This window comes from Pipistrellus kuhlii, unplaced genomic scaffold (assembly GCF_014108245.1).
Source record: "Pipistrellus kuhlii isolate mPipKuh1 unplaced genomic scaffold, mPipKuh1.p scaffold_m20_p_71, whole genome shotgun sequence".
NCBI lineage: Eukaryota > Metazoa > Chordata > Mammalia > Chiroptera > Vespertilionidae > Pipistrellus > Pipistrellus kuhlii.
The window spans coordinates 224,304-244,270 of record NW_023425575.1 but is presented as its reverse complement, the minus strand read 5'-3'; the positions used below and the strand labels follow the sequence as shown (position 1 = coordinate 244,270).

At 44.0% G+C, this 19,967-nt stretch overlaps 2 protein-coding genes across 14 annotated transcripts in view; both read left to right on the top strand.

Annotated features, from left to right (window-relative positions):
• The window catches only part of LOC118710240 (zinc finger protein 420), a 241,764-nt gene that overhangs the window by 156,796 nt on the left and 65,001 nt on the right, over positions 1 to 19,967 (top strand). The window contains exons 6-9 of the mRNA XM_045575959.1: positions 3,025 to 3,034; positions 4,131 to 4,217; positions 12,393 to 12,519; positions 18,734 to 18,807. Coding sequence (XP_045431915.1) covers positions 3,025 to 3,034; positions 4,131 to 4,217; positions 12,393 to 12,519; positions 18,734 to 18,807 — 298 coding nt within the window. The remainder of the gene's footprint in view (positions 1 to 3,024; positions 3,035 to 4,130; positions 4,218 to 12,392; positions 12,520 to 18,733; positions 18,808 to 19,967) is intronic.
• The window catches only part of LOC118710213 (zinc finger protein 208), a 141,251-nt gene that overhangs the window by 118,563 nt on the left and 2,721 nt on the right, over positions 1 to 19,967 (top strand). The window lies entirely within an intron of this gene.

The window sequence follows — 19,967 nt, the reverse complement described above, 5'->3', positions numbered from 1 at the left end:
AAGCCGCTGCTCCCGGCCCCTCCCCGCAGGGCGGGCTGAGGGCGCTGCGGGCGCAGAAGTCCGTGTGGGAGCCCCGCCCGGAGCCCCTCCCGGCGGTGAGTGCGGGTCCCGGCGGCTGCGCAGTGGAGGCGCCGCGTTCCTTTGGGGGAAACTGAGGCCCGGCCCGCGGTCTGTCCGCCTGTGGCTGTGGGCCCGCCCGCCGCGTGGTTTTCCCGCTGAAAACCGTTCCCGGGGCCGCGGGGGCCCCCGCGGGGCTGGAGGTCTGGTCAGTGGTTCCCGCCCTTTGCCCTCCCCGCCCGGCGCTTCCCGCCCAAAGAGCCCGGATGGCCCGGCCTGGGGGTCTGCGCCCGCCTTCCTAGTGAGAGGGCAGGGCAGGGTAAGAGGGCAGGCGGGGTAAGAGGGCGGGCGGGGTAAGAGGGCAGGCGGGGTAAGAGGGCGGGCGGGGTAAGAGGGCGGGCGGGGTAAGAGGGCGGGCGGGGTAAGAGGGCAGGGCAGGGTAAGAGGGCGGGCGGGGTAAGAGGGCAGGGCGGGGTAAGAGGGCAGGGCGGGGTAAGAGGGTAGGCGGGGCGAGAGGGCAGGGTGGGGCGGGTCCAGCTCCAGGTAACTGGACTCTAGGCCTAACCCAACCAATCAGGTCAGCCAAAGTAGCGGCACCACCCTCCCTATAAAACCCATTGATTTGTTAAGTTCTTCCTCTTTCTCGCCCATGCCCTCGTTGGTGTAGGTGAGACTGGGCCCGGACTAGTCCGAAATAAATACAGGCTTTCTGCAATTGCATCGGATTCGGCTCCCTGGTAGTCTTTGGGGTTGATGACACTTGGGCACAACACCTAGGCCCTCCATTAATCAGGTCTGAGTGCCAGAGGGCCAGTGCCAGGGGGTGGGCTCGGGGAAAACTCGGTGTCCCCCGAAGAGGGACCTGCCCCAGGGAGGGCTTTGTGGGGTCGGTGACTGCGGGGTGGGGGCCGGGCTGGGGGGCAGGAGAGGGAGGGAGAGACAGACACGGGGGGTGGGGGGGTGGAGAGGGGTCCACAAAGTATGGGGGAGCAGAGGGGGAGCAGCACAGACTGTAACAGGCAGCAACGGGGACACGGGCGCGAGGAGGGAAAGGCGCAGACGTGTGTGGAGATGCGAGCAGAGAGACCAGGAGAGAGAGCCCCGGAGGGAAATGGGCCTCAGGAGGTTCATGGTCCAGGTGTAGGAATGGAAATAGAGAAAATGGGAGGAAGAGCAGGGAGGGGAGGAGGACACAGGAAAGGACCACGGTGGAGAGAAAGTGAACAGGGAGACAGACAAACCCATAGACAGAAATACATAACAGTGGGAGGCGGGGAACCCTGATGTGGGTGAGGGTTGAGCTAATGAGTTGTGGATGATTTAGTTTTGTATTGGTTTGTGGAGATGTGTGTGTGTGTGTGTGTATTTTTTTAAATATATATTTTTCCCTATAGCAGTTGTCGGCAAACTGTGGCTCTCGAGTGACATGTGGCTCTTTGGCCCCTTGAGTTTTTAGCAAAGGCCAGCTTAGGAGTACCCTAATTAAGTTAATAACAATGTACCTACCTATATAGTTTAAGTTTTAAAAAATTGGCTCTCAAAAGAAATTTCAATCGTTGTACTGTTGATATTTGGCTCTGTTGATTAATGAGTTTGCTGACCACTGCCCTAGCGGCAAGGAGGGAGAGAGAGAGAAAAAAAATCAATGACTAGAGATAATCATTGATCAGTTGCCACCTGCATGCTCCTAACTGGGGATCTAACATGCAACCTGGCTATATGCTCTGACTAGGAATCTAACTGTGACCTCCTGGTTCATAGGTCCAAGCTCAACTGCTGAGATATGCCACCTAGGTGTGCCTATATATTTACTTTGACAACTGAATTGTTTTAGTTATGCAAATTTGAATAAGAATGACATACCTCTAGTTTATAAAGCTTGGGAGTCCTATATACCATATTTTTCGGACCATAAGACGCTCCGGACCATAAGACGCACCAGTTTTTAGAGAAGGGAAATGAAGAAAAAAAGATTCTGAAACAAATAGTGTCCTAAAATATTTTATGTGCATTAAAACCCAACATCACAGTCATAAACACATGCAATCAACCCTGTAAAGTAAACGGCAGCATTTAGAACCATTTTAGAGCCGGGCAAGCACACAGACCACACAGCCGGGCAAGTAAGAAAACTTTTTTTTTAAAGTATATGTGTAGGCTATATTTGGACCATAAGACGCAGGGACTCCCCCCCCCCCCCCCCCCCCCCCCCCCGCTTCTGGGGGGGAAAAAGTGCGTCTTATGGTCCGAAAAATATGGTAATAAAGAGGTACTTTGCAAATTGACTGTCACACCCTCACAAGAGGGCCACCCCCATGTGGTGAAAAGATGGGCATGGCCATGTCATCACAAGATGGCCACTACAAGATAGCTGGCAGGGGAGGGCAGTTGGGGGCAACCTGGCCAGCAGGGGAGGGCAGTTGGGCATGATCAGATGTGCAGGGGAGGGCAGTTAGGGTTGACTAGGCTGCCAGGGAAAGGCAGTTAGGGGCGACTAGCCCAGAATGGGAGCACAGTTGGAGGCTACTGGGCTGGCAGTTAGGGGCGACTTGGTTAGCAGAGAGGTCATTTGGGGGCCATCGGGCTGGCAGGAGAGCAACCGGATTACTCAAACTGGCAGGGAAGTGGTTAGGGGGTGATCAGGCTGGCAGGTAGAAGCAGTTAGGGGCAATTAGGCAGACAGGCGAGTGGTTGGGAGCCAGCAGTCCCAGATTGTGAGTGATGTCCAACTACCTGGGTTTGGGCCTAAAGCGGCAGTTGGACGTCCCCTGAGGGATCTCAGATTGGAGAGGGTGCAAACTGGTCTGAGAGACACCACACACGTGCCCCCACCCCCACCTCGTGTAGGAATTTTGTGCACCAGTTTTATAATAATTTGCTTCCAATGCAACCCTTATTCACTCAGAGGTGAGAGACTTATCTCTTGGTTATGGGTCCCTTGTCATTTCCTGGGATGGCAAAGACTAGGGTGCCCTGTGTCTGTCACCATGTGATGCTTTTTTTCTTTTTTAAAAAAAAATATATATTTTATTGATTTTTTACAGAGAGGGAAGGGAGAGGGATAGAGAGTTAGAAACATCAATGAGAGAGAAACATCTATCAGATGCTCCTTGCACGCCCCCTCCTGGGATGTGCCTGCAATCAAAGTACTTGCCCTTGACTGGAATCTAACCTGGGACACTTGAGTCCGCAGGCTGACGAGCTATCCACTGAGCCAAACTGATTAGGGCCATGTGATGCTTTTTCAATGAATATTAGAAGGCTTAGCTTTGTTGCTGTGGTGTTTTTTGCGTGTGTGTGTGTGTGTGTGTGTGTGTTTCATTGATGCATTTACTTTTTCAATGTCTGACATTTAATTTATTTTAAAACATCCAGAGACAAATCCTCTGTCTTCTCAGATCCCCTGAGGAGCTTTAAGAAAAGCCCGCAGGGGCACTTTCCCCCCTGGAGGAGGACAGCTGCTCTGGGCGGGTCATCCTTGGTCACTGAGGTGCCCCGGGTGATGGAAGGTGAGGACAGGGATTAGCCAGAGGTTTGCAGGATGTCTTCATAAGAGTGAGGTGAAGGTTTGTTCAGGGGAATAAAGGGGTGCTCTGTTTGGTTTGGGGGCTCAGGACAGCAGCTCACGTTCTTATGACTGGGAGTTTGTGGATGTCTTTGAGAGGACAGACACATGAAGATGGACTAAAACACCTCATAGTGCTGAAACCGGTTTGGCACAGTGGATAGAGCATCAGCCTGCGGATTGAAGGGTCCCGGGTTCGATTCCGGTCAAGGGCGTGTACCTTGGTTGCGGGCACATCCCCAGTAGGAGGTGTGCAGGAGGCGACTAATTGATGACTCTCTCGTCGATGTTTCTGACTCTATTTCTCTCCCTTCCTCTCTGGAAAAAATCAATAAAGTATATTTTTAAAAAATTAAAAAAAAAAAGTAAAACACCTCATAGTGTGATTTCTATTGTTCCTGACTCTCTCCTTTGACAATGGTTTGAAGGGGTGGCCTTTTCTGCATTTTCAGGTCTTTCTGTATGTGTGAGGTGGACTGAATAAGAGTCTATGCTGACACCTTTGAAGGCACATTCTGTGACTCCTCAACATAGTGTCACCTCAGAAAACAACCCAGACCCTGATCAGGACCAGGAGCAAATGGCTGCTTCTCAGGTAAAAGATGTGTCCTGTGTCTGAAGCTATGTTTGCTTTTCTCTAACATCTGGTGGTTAATTTCTCTATTTCTGTTGTTCTTGCCTTTGCAGGTTGTTTTTCTTTCCTTATTTCATTACTTTGTTCATTACTAGAGGTCTTGTGCACAAAATTCATGCAAGGGGGTAGAGGGTCCCTCAGCCTTTCCTGCACCCGCGTGCACTCTGGGACCCTTTGGGGGATGTCCAACAACTAGCAATTGGACAACCCTCTTGCAATGCAAGATGCTGCATGCTCCAGTTACCATACTTTTCATACAGTTGAAAGGCTTCTTGCTTTCATATGGGCAGCTACATTTTTTTTGCCCTGATTATAAAAAGTAGTGCATAATATGATCCTTCTTTGGCAGTACTATCATTTTCCTCATCGTATGGGTCGAAAAACTAAAGGAGAGAGAAGTTACATAATTGGCTTTGTCACACAGTTATAAGTTATGAGAATCAGGGCTGACCACAAAATCTATAAGCTAGAGTCCAGTCATGTCAACGCTGCATCATCCTGTTTTTTCAGTGTTAGAGTAGCCTTTCTCATTTTTAAGTTATAAATCTAAGAGACTGATCCCAATATATGGGGTCGGGTCCCTAAGCCTGGCCGGCAATCATGGCCCATCTGTGGGGTGACTGATGGGGCAATTGGTGAGTCTCCACTAGCACCCGCCTTGGGGGGTGGTCAGGGGCCGCTGCTGTCCATTCCCACCCTCTGCCACCATAGCAGCCGGTCTCCCTTTCAAAGGGCAGATGCTCTACTGAGAACACTCAGGGCACAGATGCTCCTGTGTTGAGCACCTACCCCTGGTTGTCAGTTCATGTCATAACAACTGGTTGTTCCCCAGCTTGGTTGATTTGCCTATTAGAGTTTTATATAGGATAGTCAATGTCAGCAGTTTCTATATTTCTCTCTTTTGTGCGTGTGTTTTTCTTTTTTTATCTCTCTTTTTAAAAATATATCTTATTGATTTCAGAATGGAAAGGAGAGGGGATAGAGACAGAAATACCAATCAGGATGGAGAATCATTGATCTCCTGCCTCTTGCACCCCATACTGCACTGGGTATCAAGTCTGAAACCTGACTAGGAATCCAACCAGGTGCCCTGACCAGGAATTCAACCCTAACCTCTTGGTTCATAAGTCAACCCTCTACCTCTCAGCCATACTGGGCCAGCTATAATTTCTTCCTTTGTCCTGTAGGCTTGTCTGTATTCATTCTGAAAGCAGGAAGCATTCCCACATTTATTTAGTGACTTTCAACTAATCAGAACATCCCTTTTGTGACAGATAAAGCTTGGAAGGCAGCCATGTCTAACATCCCTACTGGGATGGGTCAGAGGCTCACATATCACTGAAGAAGGCAAATGAAGGTCTTAGGTTCAATGGCTGCAGCATCAGCTCTAGATCACGGGTAAGAAGATGCACATCTCAGAATAACTCAGAACTTTCTGAATAGAAAGGCAAATAGGAGAGACTTGCTCACTGGATTAGTGTGAAATACTTGATAGATAAATGTACTGTTGTTAGCTTATAGAACATGAGAGATACATGTGGATTAACACTTGCAAAAATTAAAGTTTGTGATAATTTTGGCAAAATTATTCCTTTATTGATGTATTTTTGCCAGTAATGTGTCACAGCAGGGATGACCTGACCTTCTGTGGTCTCAGTCACCTTATACTTATTCTTCAGTCCACCTGGTGTTCATGTGACAGAGGTGCTCCCTCACTATAGAGTTCGTAGTCTCCCTTTCTCAGTAATAAGGGTATAATAGACATTTAATAAAGTTGTGCAAATACTATCACTTTTTTGTATTTCCTAGAAAGTTTTCAAGAATGGGCCGAAACCGGTTTGGCTCAGTGGATAGAGTGTCGGCCTGGAGACTGAAGGGTCCCAGGTTTGATTCCGGTCAAGGGCATGTACCTTGGTTGCGGGCACGTCCCCATTAGGGGGTGTGCAAGAGGCAACTGATTGATGATTCTCTCTCATCAATGTTTCTGACTCTCTATCCCTCTCTCTTCCTCTCTGTGAAAAATCAATAAAATATATATTTAAAAAAAAAAAAAAAAGAATGGTATTGTGTATCCAGTTTCATTAAATTTATACCACATAGTATATATACTGATGCATAAGAGGAGAAACCAAGATGGCAGCATAGGTAAATGCCTAACTGCACTCTTACACAACAATTTCAAAAAAATACAACTAGCTGAAACCAGTTTGGCTCAGTGGATAGAGTGTTGGCCTGAGGACTCAAGGGTCCCGAGTTCGATTCCGGTCAAGGGCATGTACCTTGGTTGCGGGCACATCCCCCGTAGTGGGTGTGCAAAAGGCAGCTGATCAGTGTTTCTTACTTTCTATCCCTCTCAACTTCCTCTCTATGAAAAATCAATAAAATATATATTTTTAAAAAATACAACTAAAATACAAAATGGACATTATCCAGAACTACAGGAAAGTTGACTAACTGGAAATTCTACAACTAGATGGAATAAGAAAACCATAAGGAAAATCAGAGGAGCTGTAAAAGCCTAAGGTACAGAGACACGGTGTGCATGTGGGAGAGGACTGAGCTGGAGAGGACGGGACAGCGTTCCATAGTGGGAAGGAGATAAAAGCTCCGGACTGTGCTGAACCCCAGTTCCGACTGCACCGAACCCCAGTTCTGGGCAAGACCCTGGGGACCCAGGCTCATACAGAGGGAAATAGGCTGTAAGGCGGAAATTCAGTGGAGTGGTGAAAGGCAGAGTCCCGGAGGCATGCATGCTGCGCGCAGAGGACGGACTGTTGACTGTGCCGCTGGATTGCCCTTGCGGGAAGGAGACAAAAGCTCCAGACTGCACTGAACCCTACTTCCAGCTGCACTGAACCCCAGTTCCGGACTCATTGGGGGAGAGACTAGACTGTCTGGTAGCGGGTGTAACTTCAGGGCACCTTTCTCTCACAGTTGCTTGCAGTGAGTACCAAAGCAGCGAGTACCTAAGGACACTGAGGAACAGTGAGACTAGGGAACCTCATAGGGCAGAGCTGAGGGGAAGCCAAGGCTGTAAGCTCCATCCAAACTCCGCCCCATCCAATCTGAGCACAGAGGCTTTTGCAATTTTCCAAGTCTAGTCAAATAAGGCTGTCTCCCGGCATAGACATAGCTGATCCTCACAGCCAATTGGCCTGGAGGTCAGGTCCTCCCAGAGATAACAACAACAATCAAGATTTAACTACAATATGGCTATACACACAGTACACAAAGGGGTGCACTAAGAGTGCACTGACCCACTGAACCACATAGGACACCTTAGCACACAAAGCCACCCTACTGATCCAGGGAAGCAGCGAAAATGCCGAGACAAGGAAACAGATCCCAAATGAAAGAAATGGAGGACAAGTGACTGGATATAGAGTTCAAAACCACAGTTCTAAGGTTTTTCAAGAATTTTCTAGAAAAGGCCGATAAAATAAACAAGACCTATGAGGATATGAAAAGGAATCAACTAGAAATAAAGAATACATTGTCTGAAATAAAAAATATTATACAGAGTTCTAAAAACAGAATGGTAGATCGCAAGAATCAAGTCAAAGATTTGTAATATAAAGCCAGAAGACACTCCTCCGCAGAAACAAGAAGATAGGAGAATCCAGAAAGTTGAAGAAAATGTAAGAAACCTCTGGGACAACTTCAAGCGAACCAACATCAGAATTATGGGGGTCCCAGAAGATGAGAGAGCAAGATATCAAAAACATACTGAAAGAAATAGTGACAAAACTTCTCCCACCTGGTGAAAGAATTAGACTTACAAGTCCAGGAAGCGCACAGAATTCCAAACAAAAGGAATCCATATAAGACCACACCAAGACAAATCATAATTAAAATTCCAAGAGCAAAAGACAAAGAGAGAATATTAAAAGCAGCAAGAGCAAAGCAGGTAGTTACCTATAAAGGAGCATCTATACAATTGTCAGCTGATTTCTCAACAGAAACCATGCAGGCCAGACAGGAATGGCAAGAAATATTCAAGGTGATGAATAGTAAGAACCTACAGCCCAAAATACTCTACCCAGCAAAGCTACCACTCAGAATCAAAGGCTAGATAAAGAGCTTCACAAATAAAAAAAAGCTAAAGGAGTGCATCACTGCCAAGGGAATTAAAAAATCTGATGAACAATATTAACTGGTGAATATAAAAGAATCAGAGGTATGGAAGGGGAGTGGACTGACAATTCATGGGGGGAAATGAGAGTAGGGGGTGCTGGAAGAGACTGAACATAAACTGCACCTATGGATAAGGACAGTGGGGGGGGGGGTGAGGAAAGGACAGAGGGTAGGGTGGGAACCTGGTGGAGGGGAGCAATGGAGGGGGGGGAAATGAGGAACATTTCTAATAATATGAACAATAAAGAGTTACTTAAAAAGAAAAATAAATGATGCACAAAAATTTTGAAAGAAATGTGCTAATAAAAATTAGTTTGCCAAGCTGTTGTGGATCAATGGTGGAAGATTTATTTCCTGGTCCAGGGCAAGTATGTTATAGATACTTGTGGTAGGCAACCAATACATATGTCTCTGTCTCTCACATTGATGTGTGTGTCTCTCTCTACCTATCTCTTTATCTCTCTTTCTCTCCTTTCCCTTTCATGCCTCAACCTTCCTGCCTTCCCCTCCCCAAAAATCCATGGAAAAAAATCTCCTGAGGTGAGGATTTACAACCATAAAAGGAAACAAAAGATCTAACTGTTTTTATATCTTTATGTTTCTCTCATTCTTTTCATAAAACACAAAGTGGATCACACAAATACATCCATGAGACTTACAAAATCAATAAATCATCTCTATTTCATAGTTGTAAAATGTGTGTCTCTGAGCCTAAACTGTTAACTTCATTTCAGATATTTTTTCTCCTCCTCCTCCCCCAAAGTACATTTTTATGGATTTCAGAGAAAAAGAGAGGTAGAGAGAGAAACATCATTGATGAGAGGGAATCATTGATAAGCTGCCTTCTATACAACCTACATTGGGGATTGAGCCCTCATACTGGTTCTATGTCCAGATCTGGAATGAAACCAGTGACCTTTTGGTACATGGGTTAGCAGGCAACACTGAGCCACACCAGCTGGACTATGCAGAATAATCTTCTTTTAAGATTACTCATAGTGGGATCCAAGATGGCTGCGCCCAGGTGAACACCTAGCCGCAGCCGCACACAACAATTTCAATAAAATACAACTAAAATATAAAACGGACATTGCCCAGAACTACAGGAAGGTTGACTGACTGGAAATTCTACAGCGAGAAGCAAGGAGAAAACCAGAAGGAGGCGCGGAGGAGCTGGAAAAGCCCAAGGTACGGAGACGCGGCGCGCGGAGAGGACGGAGCCAGAGAGGAGGGAGGCCGAGTGCCTGGCGGGCGTTCCCGAGCGGAAAGGAGAGAAAAGCTCCGACTGTGCTGGGCCCCCAACTGCTCTGAACCCGGTTCTGGGCCAGACCCCAGGGACTCAGGCTCAGCCATAGGGAGCCGGGCTGTAAGGCGGAACCCCGGGGAGAGACGAAAGGAGGTCCCGGAGGCGTGCACACTGCGCGCAGAGAAGGGACGATCGGCTGTGCCGCGAGATTGCCCTGATGGGAAGGAGACCTGGGCTCCAGACTGCTCTGAACGCCACCTCCAACTCCACTTCCAACTGAACTGAACCCCAATACCGGACTCATTGGGGGAGAGCATAGACTGTTTGGCAGCAGGCGAAAATCGAGGGCACCTTTCTCTCAGAGGCGCCGGCAGCAGCGAGCACTGAAGGACCCGCATAGGGCGGGGCTGACGGAAGCCAAAGCTGCAGGCTCCACCCTGAAACCCCGTCCCATCAGTAACTGCGAAATGCGACAACAAAATAGATCACAAACGAAAGAAATGGAGGACAAAAAGCGTCTGGATATAGAGTTCAAATCTACGCTTATAAGGTTTTTCAAGAATTTCCTAGAAAAGATGGATAAGGCCTATGAGGATATGAAAAGAGATCAACTAGAATTAATAAGGAGTCAACAAGAAATGATAAGGGATCAACAAGAAATAAAGAATACATTGTCTGAAATAAAAAATATTTTACTGAGTCCTAAAAACAGAAGGGAAGATCGCAAGAATCAAGTCAAAGATTTGGAACATAAAGAGCCAGAAGACACTCCTCCACAGAAGCTAGAAGGCAAGAGAATCCAGAAAATTGAAGATAATGTAAGAAACCTCTGGGACAACTTCAAGCGAACCAACATCAGAATTATGGGGGTCCCAGAAGATGAGAGAGAGCAAGATATCGAAAACATACTGAAAGAAATAGTGACAGAAAACTTCCCCTACCTGGTGAAAGAATTAGACTTACAAGTCCAGGAAGCGCACAGAACTCCAAACAAAAGGAATCCAAAGAGGACCACACCGAGACACATCATTATTAAAATTCCAAGAGCAAAAGACAAAGAGAGAATATTAAAAGAAGCAAGAGCAAAGAAGGTAGTAACCTACAAAGGAGCACCTATACGATTGTCAGCTGACTTCTCAACAGAAACCATGCAGGCCAGAAGGGAATGGCAAGAAATATTCAAGGTGATGAATAGCAAGAACCTACAGCCAAAAATAATCTACCCAGCAAAGCTATCACTCAGAATCGAAGGCCAGATAAAGAGCTTCACTAATAAAAAAAAGCTAAAGGAGTTCATCACCACCAAACCAGAATTATATGAATTGCTGAAGGGGGTTCTTTCAGAAGAGAAAGTAAACAAAGATAAAAATTATGAACAACAAATACATAACTATCAACAAGTGAATCTAAAAACCAAGGAAATTAAAAAAATCTGATGAACAATATTAACTGGTGAATATAATAGAATCAGAGGTATGGAAGGGGAGTGAACCGACGATTCTTGGGGTAAAGGGGAGAGGGGGGCGTGGGAAGAGACTGAACATAAACTGTGCACCTATGGATGAGGACAATGGGGAGAGGGGAAAGGGCAGAGGGCGGGGTGGGAACCTGGTGGAGGAGAGCAATGGTGGGGGGGGGGGAAAGGAACATTTGTAATAATATGAACAATAAAAACTTATTAAAAAAAAAAAAAAAAAAGATTACTCATAGTAACTTTTCCACTAGGATTATGGTTTCTATGTGTGCTATTCCATGAGAAATGAATTATATTAACATACCCTTTTAGTTTAAAGTTCTGTATGAATTTTTTTCTCTGTTTTCACTTTCTCTGTATTCAGAATTATGGCACATGGATCGGAAACATTGAAATCACAAGTAAAAAGTGAGCCTGTTACATATGTGGAAACACAGGTACCATCTCAGAACCTGGATCACAATCTATATGTATACAAAAGTTCGTTTCCTTGTGGTCTGTTTTACACTTGAGAAGAAGTCCGTATATTTCCAACCAGCATGGCATTTCTTGCTGAGAAATATACACCACTGGCCCTGAGTGATGGAAATACGGTACTCAGAAATCCAGGTTCCTGTGTACATTATTTAATTTTTTAAAAATATATTGTTATTGCCCTGTTTTGGCTCAGTGGATAGAGTGTCGGCCTGCAGACTGAAGGGTCCCAGGTTCGATTCTGCTCGAGGGCATGTACCTTGGTTGCGGGCACATTCCCAGTAAGAGGTGTGCAGGAGGTAGCTGATCGATGTTTCTCATTGATGTTTCCAACTCTCTATCCCTCTTACTTCCTCTCTGTAAAAAATCAATGAAATATATTTTTCAAAATTTTTAAATTGTTTTTAGAGAGGAAAAGAGAGGGGATGAGAGAGAGAGAGATAGAAACATCAATGATGAGAGTCACAGATCAACTGCCTCCTGCATGCTCCCAGAAGGATGCAGCCCGCAACCCAGGCATGTGCCCTTGACTAGAATCAAATCTGGGACCGTTCATGTCCTAGGCTAGCATGCTTTAATTTTAAAGTTTATTTTCCTGAAACATAATTGTACCGTGGATTTGTGGACATGTGTTATCCTCATGTGTCAGTGTTAGAAAACACATCAGAGAATGTTACTGGGGAAAAGTGATCTATTGAATAATTCAAGATACTCCCCTAGGTTCAAACCTCTTCTCCTGACACTTTTCATGTTGGGAGACACTATGAACTTTCCCGGTGACCTCTTGGTAAAATGTCTTTTCTTTCAGGAAATGTTGACTTTCACGGATGTGGCCATAGATTTCTCTCAGGAGGAGTGGGAGTGCCTGGACCCAGCTCAGCGGAAGTTGTACCTGGATGTGATGTTGGAGAACTACAGCAACCTGGCCTCCCTGGGTGAGGATGACTTCCTTCCCAAGTTCATACTCCACCCGCGGGGCTTGGTTTCCTATGTTATTTTAACATCTCTAAGGCCTTCAGCGGAGGGCAGTTAGGGACAACTGGGTCGGCAGGGGAGGGCAGTTGGGGGTTACAGGGCTACGGTGGGAGCACATTTGGGGGTTACCAGGTCTGCAGGGGAGGGCAGTAGGCGGCAGTCAGGCCAACAGGGGAGCAGTTAGGCATCGATCAAGCTGGCAGGCAGAAACGGTTAGGGGCAATCAGGCAGGCAGGTAGGTGAGCGTGTGAGAGCCAGCACGCCCGACTTGGTGAGGGTGATGTCTTACAGGGATCGGGCCTAAACCAGTAGTCAGAAAGCCCCCCAAGGGGTCCCAGGTTGGATAGGGTGCAGACTGGGCTGAAGGACACAGGCCCCCATTGCAAGAATTTTGTGCACTGAGCATCTAATGTGTTTATAATCTTGCTGCATGAATGTTGTCATTTCTCCACTTCATTGGTATTACTTTTTCTTTTTTTTAATGGATGATTGGCATTCTGTTAGGTGTTTGGTGGTATTTCATGGAGGTGTCCATTGCATTTCTCTGGTGATAAATGAGTTGAACTTCATTTAATATGTCTATTGTGCATCTTTATGTTCTGTTTGTGAAATGACCATTCAGGTCCTCTGTCCATTTTTCAATAATGTTGTTTGTCTCATTGGTATTAAGCTGTGTGAATTCCTCACATAATTTGTATCTTTATTTTTTTAGGATGTAACATTGCTGGGCTGTTGTTGTTTTTGTTATTTTATAGTTTCTTTTGGTATGCCAAACTTATTCTTTTGTAGTCTCATTTCTTTATTTTTTTAACTTTTTTGTTATGCCTAGGAAGATATATGCAAACCAGTATTTTTTAAGAGTAATGGTAAAGTTCATTGATAATGCTGACAGTGTTTTCATGGTTTCAGGTCTTATATTTTAGTTCCACGCTGAGTTCATTTTAATTCATGGCCTATGAACGGCATCTAGTTTTATTATTTTTGCATGTATCTGTTCCATTTTGTCTCCCTACTTGATGAAAAATCTGTCTTTATCTATTGTGTGTTCTTGCCTTCTATCTTGTAAAGTAGTTAACCATATAGCTTTGGACATTTTTAAAGTTGTGTTACTTCCTTTTTCATGTTGACTTTTAAAAGGTGTTCATATATTTGGAATATTAACTACTTATCAGGTAATCTGCTTTGTAGAAATTTTTTTTTACATTTCACAGCTTGTATTTTTTTTTAATATATTTTATTGATTTTTACAGAGAGGAAGGGAGAGAGATAGAGAGCTAGAAACATCGATGAGAAAGAAACATCGACCAGCTGCCTCCTGCACACCCCCTGCCAGGGATGTGCCCGCAACCAAGGTACATGCCCTTGACCGGAATCGAACCCGGGACCCTTCAGTCCGCAGACCGAAGCTCTACCACTGAACCAAACCGGTTTCGGCACAGCTTGTATTTTTAATGCACTAAGAATTTGCTTTAATGTGAAATTATTTTTATTTGGTGTGTAATGCCTTTTGATTATTTTGAGTACCTTTCCATTCAGTGCTACAATATAAAATCAAATGTCATAAAAACTTTCCTATATGCCTTAGGCCACATGTGTCAAACACAAGGCCCGAGGGCCAAATCCGTCCCACCAGGCCTTGCAATGTGGCCTGAACCGCGCTGTCATCACTGCACTCCGCTGCGTTTCCATCACAATGACAGTTTATGACTGTTCAGTAAACCATTCGGCCCGCGATTTAGGCTGGATTTTAGATTTTGGCCCCTTCTCTGATTGAGTTCGACACCCCTGCCTTAGGCAGATAGGCATAGTGGATAGAATGTGGGCCTGTGGACTGAAGGGTCCCAGGTTCTATTCCAATCAAGGGAACATGACTAGGATGCAGGCTTGATCCTCAGTAGGGGCATTGCAGGAGGCATTTGTATGTCACTTTCTCCAGTTGTCAGGCTCTTAAATGATTGATTTTTTTATATAAGCTATCTAATACTTTTTGGTATCTTCTTGGAGGTCGACTTGTTAGTGTCTTAGGAATTTCTTAAATTCTCTTTATATTTCCACACGTCTGTTGGGTTTTCTTAATCAAAATTTTAATGAATTATTTTTTTTTTAATGAAATATAAGTTCTTTGTTTTTTTTTATTTTGGATTTTATTTAAATTTTTATGAAATATGTACAAGTTCTTTGATTATTTTATTTTCAGAGAAAAGAGATAGAAATACCAGTGAAAGAGAGAATCATCGATCAGCTGTCTCCTACATGATGGGGGTCTAGCCTTCAACTCAGGCCTGTGACTTACCATGGAACCAAAGTTTGACCACTTGGTTCATAGATCGAAGCTCAACCACTGAGCCACCATTTTATGGAAAATTCTTTGATGTTCTAAGTTGATGTTCTTTTGTTATTGAGACTACTGTATTTTTTAATAAGTTTTTATTGTTCATATTATTACAGATGTTCCTTCCCGCTCCACCCCACCATTGCTCTCCTCCACCAGGTTCCCACCCCACCCTCTGCCCTTTCCCCACTCCCCATTGTCCTCATCCATAGGTGCACAGTTTATGTTCAGTCTCTTCCCACATCCCCCTCTCCCCTTTTCCCCAAGAATTGTCAGTTCACTCCCCTTCCATACCTCTGATTCTATTATATTCAACAATTAATATTGTTGATCAGATTTTTTTTTAATTTCCTTGGTTTTTAGATTCACTTGTTGATAGTTACGTATTTGTTGTTCATAATTTTTATCTTTCTTTTTTTTTCATAATTTTTACCTTTATTTACTTTCTCTTCTGAAAGAATCCCCTTCAGCAATTCATATAATTCTGGTTTGGTGTTGATGAACTCCTTTAGCTTTTTTTTTTTTTTTTTTTTTTAATATATATATTTTATTGATTATGTACAGAGAGGAAGGGAGAGAGATACAGAGTTAGAAACATCGATGAGAGAGAGTCATCGATCCGCTGCCTCCTGCACACCCCCTACTGGGGATATGCCCGCAACCAAGGCACATGCCCTTGACCCGAATCGAACCCGGGACCTTTCAGTCCCCAACTGGACGCTCTATCCATTGAGCCAAACCGGTTTCAGCTCCTTTAGCTTTTTTTTTTATTAGTGAAGCTCTTTATCTGACCTTCGATTCTGAGTGATAGCTTTGCTGGATAGATTATCCTTGGCTGTAGGTTCTTACTATTCATCACCTTGAATATTTCTTGCCATTCCCGACTGGCCTGCATGGTTTCTGTTGAGAAATCAGCTGACAATCTTATAGGTGCTCCTTTATAGGTAACTACCTTCTTTTCTCTTGCTACTTTTAATATTCTCTCTTTGTCTTTTGCTCTTGGAATTTTAATTATGATGTGTCTCGGTGTGGTCCTCTTTGGATTCCTTTTGTTTGGAGTTCTGTGCGCTTCCTGGACTTCTAAGTCTAATTTTTTCACCAGGTGGGGGAAGTTTTCTGTCACTATTTCTTTCAGTATGTTTTCGATATCTTGCTCTCTTTCATGTTCTGGGACCCCCATAATTCTGATGTTGGTTCGCTTGAAGTTGTCCCAGAGGTTTCTTACATTATCTTCAATTTTCTGGATTTTCTTGCCTTCTAGCTTCTGCGGAGGAGTGTCTTCTGGCTCTTTATATTACAAATCTTTGACTTGATTCTTGCAGTCTTCCATTCTGTTTTTAGGACTCTGTATAATATTTTTTATTTCAGTCAATGTATTCTTTATTTCTTGTTGATCCCTTATCATTTCTTGTTGACTCCTTATTAATTCTAGTTGATCTCTTTTCATATCCTCATACGTCTTATCCATCTTTTCTAGGAAATTCTTGAAAAACCTTATAAGTGTAGTTTTGAACTCTATATCCAGTCTCTTTTTGTCCTCCATTTCTTTCGTTTGTGATCTATTTCGTTGTCGCATTTCGCAGTTACAGATGGGACAGGATTTCAGGGTGGAGCCTACAGCCTTGGCCTCCGTCAGCCCCGCCCTATGCGGATCCTGCGTCTCAGGGTCCTTCAGTACTCACTGCAAAGCACCTCTGAGAGATAGGTGCCCTCGATTTTCACCTGCTGCCAAACAGTCTAGGCTTTCCCCCAATGAGCCCGGTATTGGGGTTCAGTTCAGTTGGAAGTGGAGTTGGAGGTGGCGTTCAGAGCAGACTGGAGCCCCAGTCTCCTTCCAGCCAGGGCAATCCCGCGGCACAGCTGACCATCCCTTCTCTGCGCGCATTGTGCGTGCCTCTGGGACCTCCTTTCGCCGCTTCCCCGGGGTTCCTTACAGCCCAGCTCCGTATGGATGAGCCTGGGTCCCCGGGGTCTGGCCTAGAACTGGGGTTCAGAGCAGTCACAACTGGGGCCCAGCATAGTCGGAGTTTTATCTCCTTCTCGCTAGGGAACGCCAGCCAGGCATTCGGCCTCCCTCCTCTCCGGCTCCGTCCTCTCCGCCTGTGCCGCATGTCTCTGTACCTTGGGCTTTTCCAGCTCCTCCGCGCTTCCTTCTGGTTTTCTCCTTGCTTCTCGTTGTAGAATTTCCAGTCAGTCGACTTTCCTGTAGTTCTGGGTAATGTCCATTTTATATTTTAGTTGTATTTTATTGAAATTGTTGTGTGCGGCTGCGGCTAGGTGTTTACCTGGGCACAGCCATCTTGGATCCCTCTACTGTATTTTTTAATTTGGCTATTATGTTTTTTAATTTCACCTTTTGATGTGTTGTTTATAAAGTACTCTTTTATTGTATTTTTACTTTGGTTATATAATATTTTTGGTGATATTATGGAGTTTTTGTTTTTTCCCCACCTTTTTGGCTTTAAGATATTTAGTTTCATTATTTTATTTTATATTTTTTAATATATTTTATTGATATTTTACAGAGGAAGGGAGAGAGAGAGAGAGAGCTAGAAACATTGACGAGAGAGAAACATCGACCAGCCGCCTCTTGCACACCGCCCACTGGGGATGTGCCCACAACCAATGTACATGCCCTTGACCGGAATCGAACCTGGGACCCTTCAGTCCGCAGACTGACACTCTACCACTGAGCCAAACCGGCTTCAGCTCATTTGATTACTTTTATTTTGTATTTTTGATGATACACTTTTTCTGTTTCTATGCATGACTTATATTTTGTAGAGATTTCAGAATTGTAAACAAGCAGTCTTTTGAACATTTTTTCTATAAGAAGAGACAAATAATAGCCATCTGTGGAATCAATTCTACTTTCTATCAGCAGTTTTCACTATTGTATTCTTGGTTCGGTTGTCTGTTTAATTTCCCAGTTAAGATGGTCTCGTTAGAGAGCTAGAAACGTTGATGAGAGAGAAACATCGACCAGCTGCCTTTTGCACACCCCGTACCAGGGATGTGCCTGCAACCAAGGTACATGCCCTTAACCGGAATCGAACCTGGGACCTTTCAGTCTGCAGACTGACACTCTATCACTGAGCCAAACCGGCTTCGGCTAGTATTTTTATTTTTTTAATATATTTTATTGTTTGTTTGTTTGTTTGTTTTTTAACAGAGACGAAGGGAGAGAGTTAGAAACATCAGTGAGAGAGAAATATCGATCAGCTGCCTCCTGGACACCTCCTTATGTGGATGGGCCTGCAACCAATGTGCATGCTGTTGACCAGAATTGAACCGGGAACTTTCAGTCCACACGTTGACACTCTGTCCACTGAGCCAAACCGGTTTTGGTATCTTTTTAGTCTTGATATACATCTTCATTACCACTGTTTGTGGTTCTCAATTTCTCGTTGTTTCTTTGTAGCAGCCACTACAGGACTCTCATCATATACTGCCATTCTGTTCTCAATCTGTGTTCGCACTTCTTGTTGTTCAAGAAGTTTCGAAATAGGGAGGACATTGAATGTGCACTTCCCTCATCGCTCTCTCTCCAATGAAGTAACTGGACATTGGGAGTGTTTTTGTAATATTGCCATTGTGTGCCAGGGGTTTTAAGCAGGTATCATTGGAAAATATAAGGAACTCATTGCCCCTCTTTGATGTGAGTTTTCCTCATTGTACCTATCTTGAGCTTTGATTGAATTTTTTTCATGCTCTTGGAGTATTAAAAAATGTAATTTGATGAATATGTGCTGTTAACTTCAAAGTTCACTGACCTGATTGTCAAAACTTAAAAACTTGTGTGTGTGTGTGTGTGTGTGTGTGTTTTTTGTTTTTTTTTCCAGCTATGTCATCTGAAGATAACCAGATCCTTATGCCAAAGCCTGGAATACAAGATTTATTCCCTAAAATAATACTGGTGAGATTTAAAAAAGGTGTTGCGTTCATAATGTACACTTACTGAAAGCCTTGGAATTTGAGGAAGAATATGATAAGAAGGGAGGATATTAATTGAAACAGAACTAATCTGGAACACTTATAATCAAATTCTTGTTACCTTAAGAAGTCAGGTGTATTATACATTTGGGATTTTTCCAGGTTAAAATCAGTAACATTGGCAGATCAGTGTGTTTCTGTACATGAAGATTGGCAACAACTTTTTATTGTTTAGCATTCTTGGAAAGGAAATCTGTAAAAGCTAGGAATTCACATATTCTCTAGTGTAAATATTTATTTGAATTATTTAAAATGTAGGGTGGAATTAACTTTCATGCAATCATATCTAAGATGTATAGATTTATAACATACCTATAAAGTTAAAATGTGCACAATTGGGCAATCTTTTATGATTCCTTAAATTAAAATATTTTATTTATTTATTTCAGAGAGAGAGAGAGACAAACAGGGAGAGGAAAACATCAATGATGAGAGAGAATCATTGGCTGCCTCCTCCTGCATGCCTCCCACTGGGGACTGATCCCGCAGTCAGATCATTAACCCTTACTAATCATGGAACCATAACCATGTTTATCTTTCGAAGCTCAATCACTTAACCATGCTGGCTGGGCAATTTGGCAATCTTTTATACAAGGATTTATTCTTCTTCCTCTGACAATGTTTTGTATTTATTTTTTTAATATATTTTATTGATTTTGTATAGAGAGGAAGGGAGAGAGATAGAGTTAGAAACATCGATGGGAGAGAGTCATCGATCAGCTGCCTCTTGCACACCCCCTGCTGGGGATATGCCCGCAACCAAGGTACATGCCCTTGACCAGAATCGAACCCGGGACCCTTCAGTCCCCAAGCCGACGCTCTATCCATTGAGCCAAACCAGTTTCGGCTGTATTTATTTTTTTATCTGTAATTTCAATAAATTAGGAAAGCTTTTTTTACACAGCCATCTTGGTTTAATGAGTATCACAAAATGGTACGTATGGAATGAGTGTACATGTTTAATGAAATTATAAATCTCACTACAAGTCTTTCTTTCTCCCATTATTACCAGAGTACGCATAAAGAAGATAGCAGTTATCAATGGATTAAACATTGGAAACATTTTAAGCAAGAGTTATATCT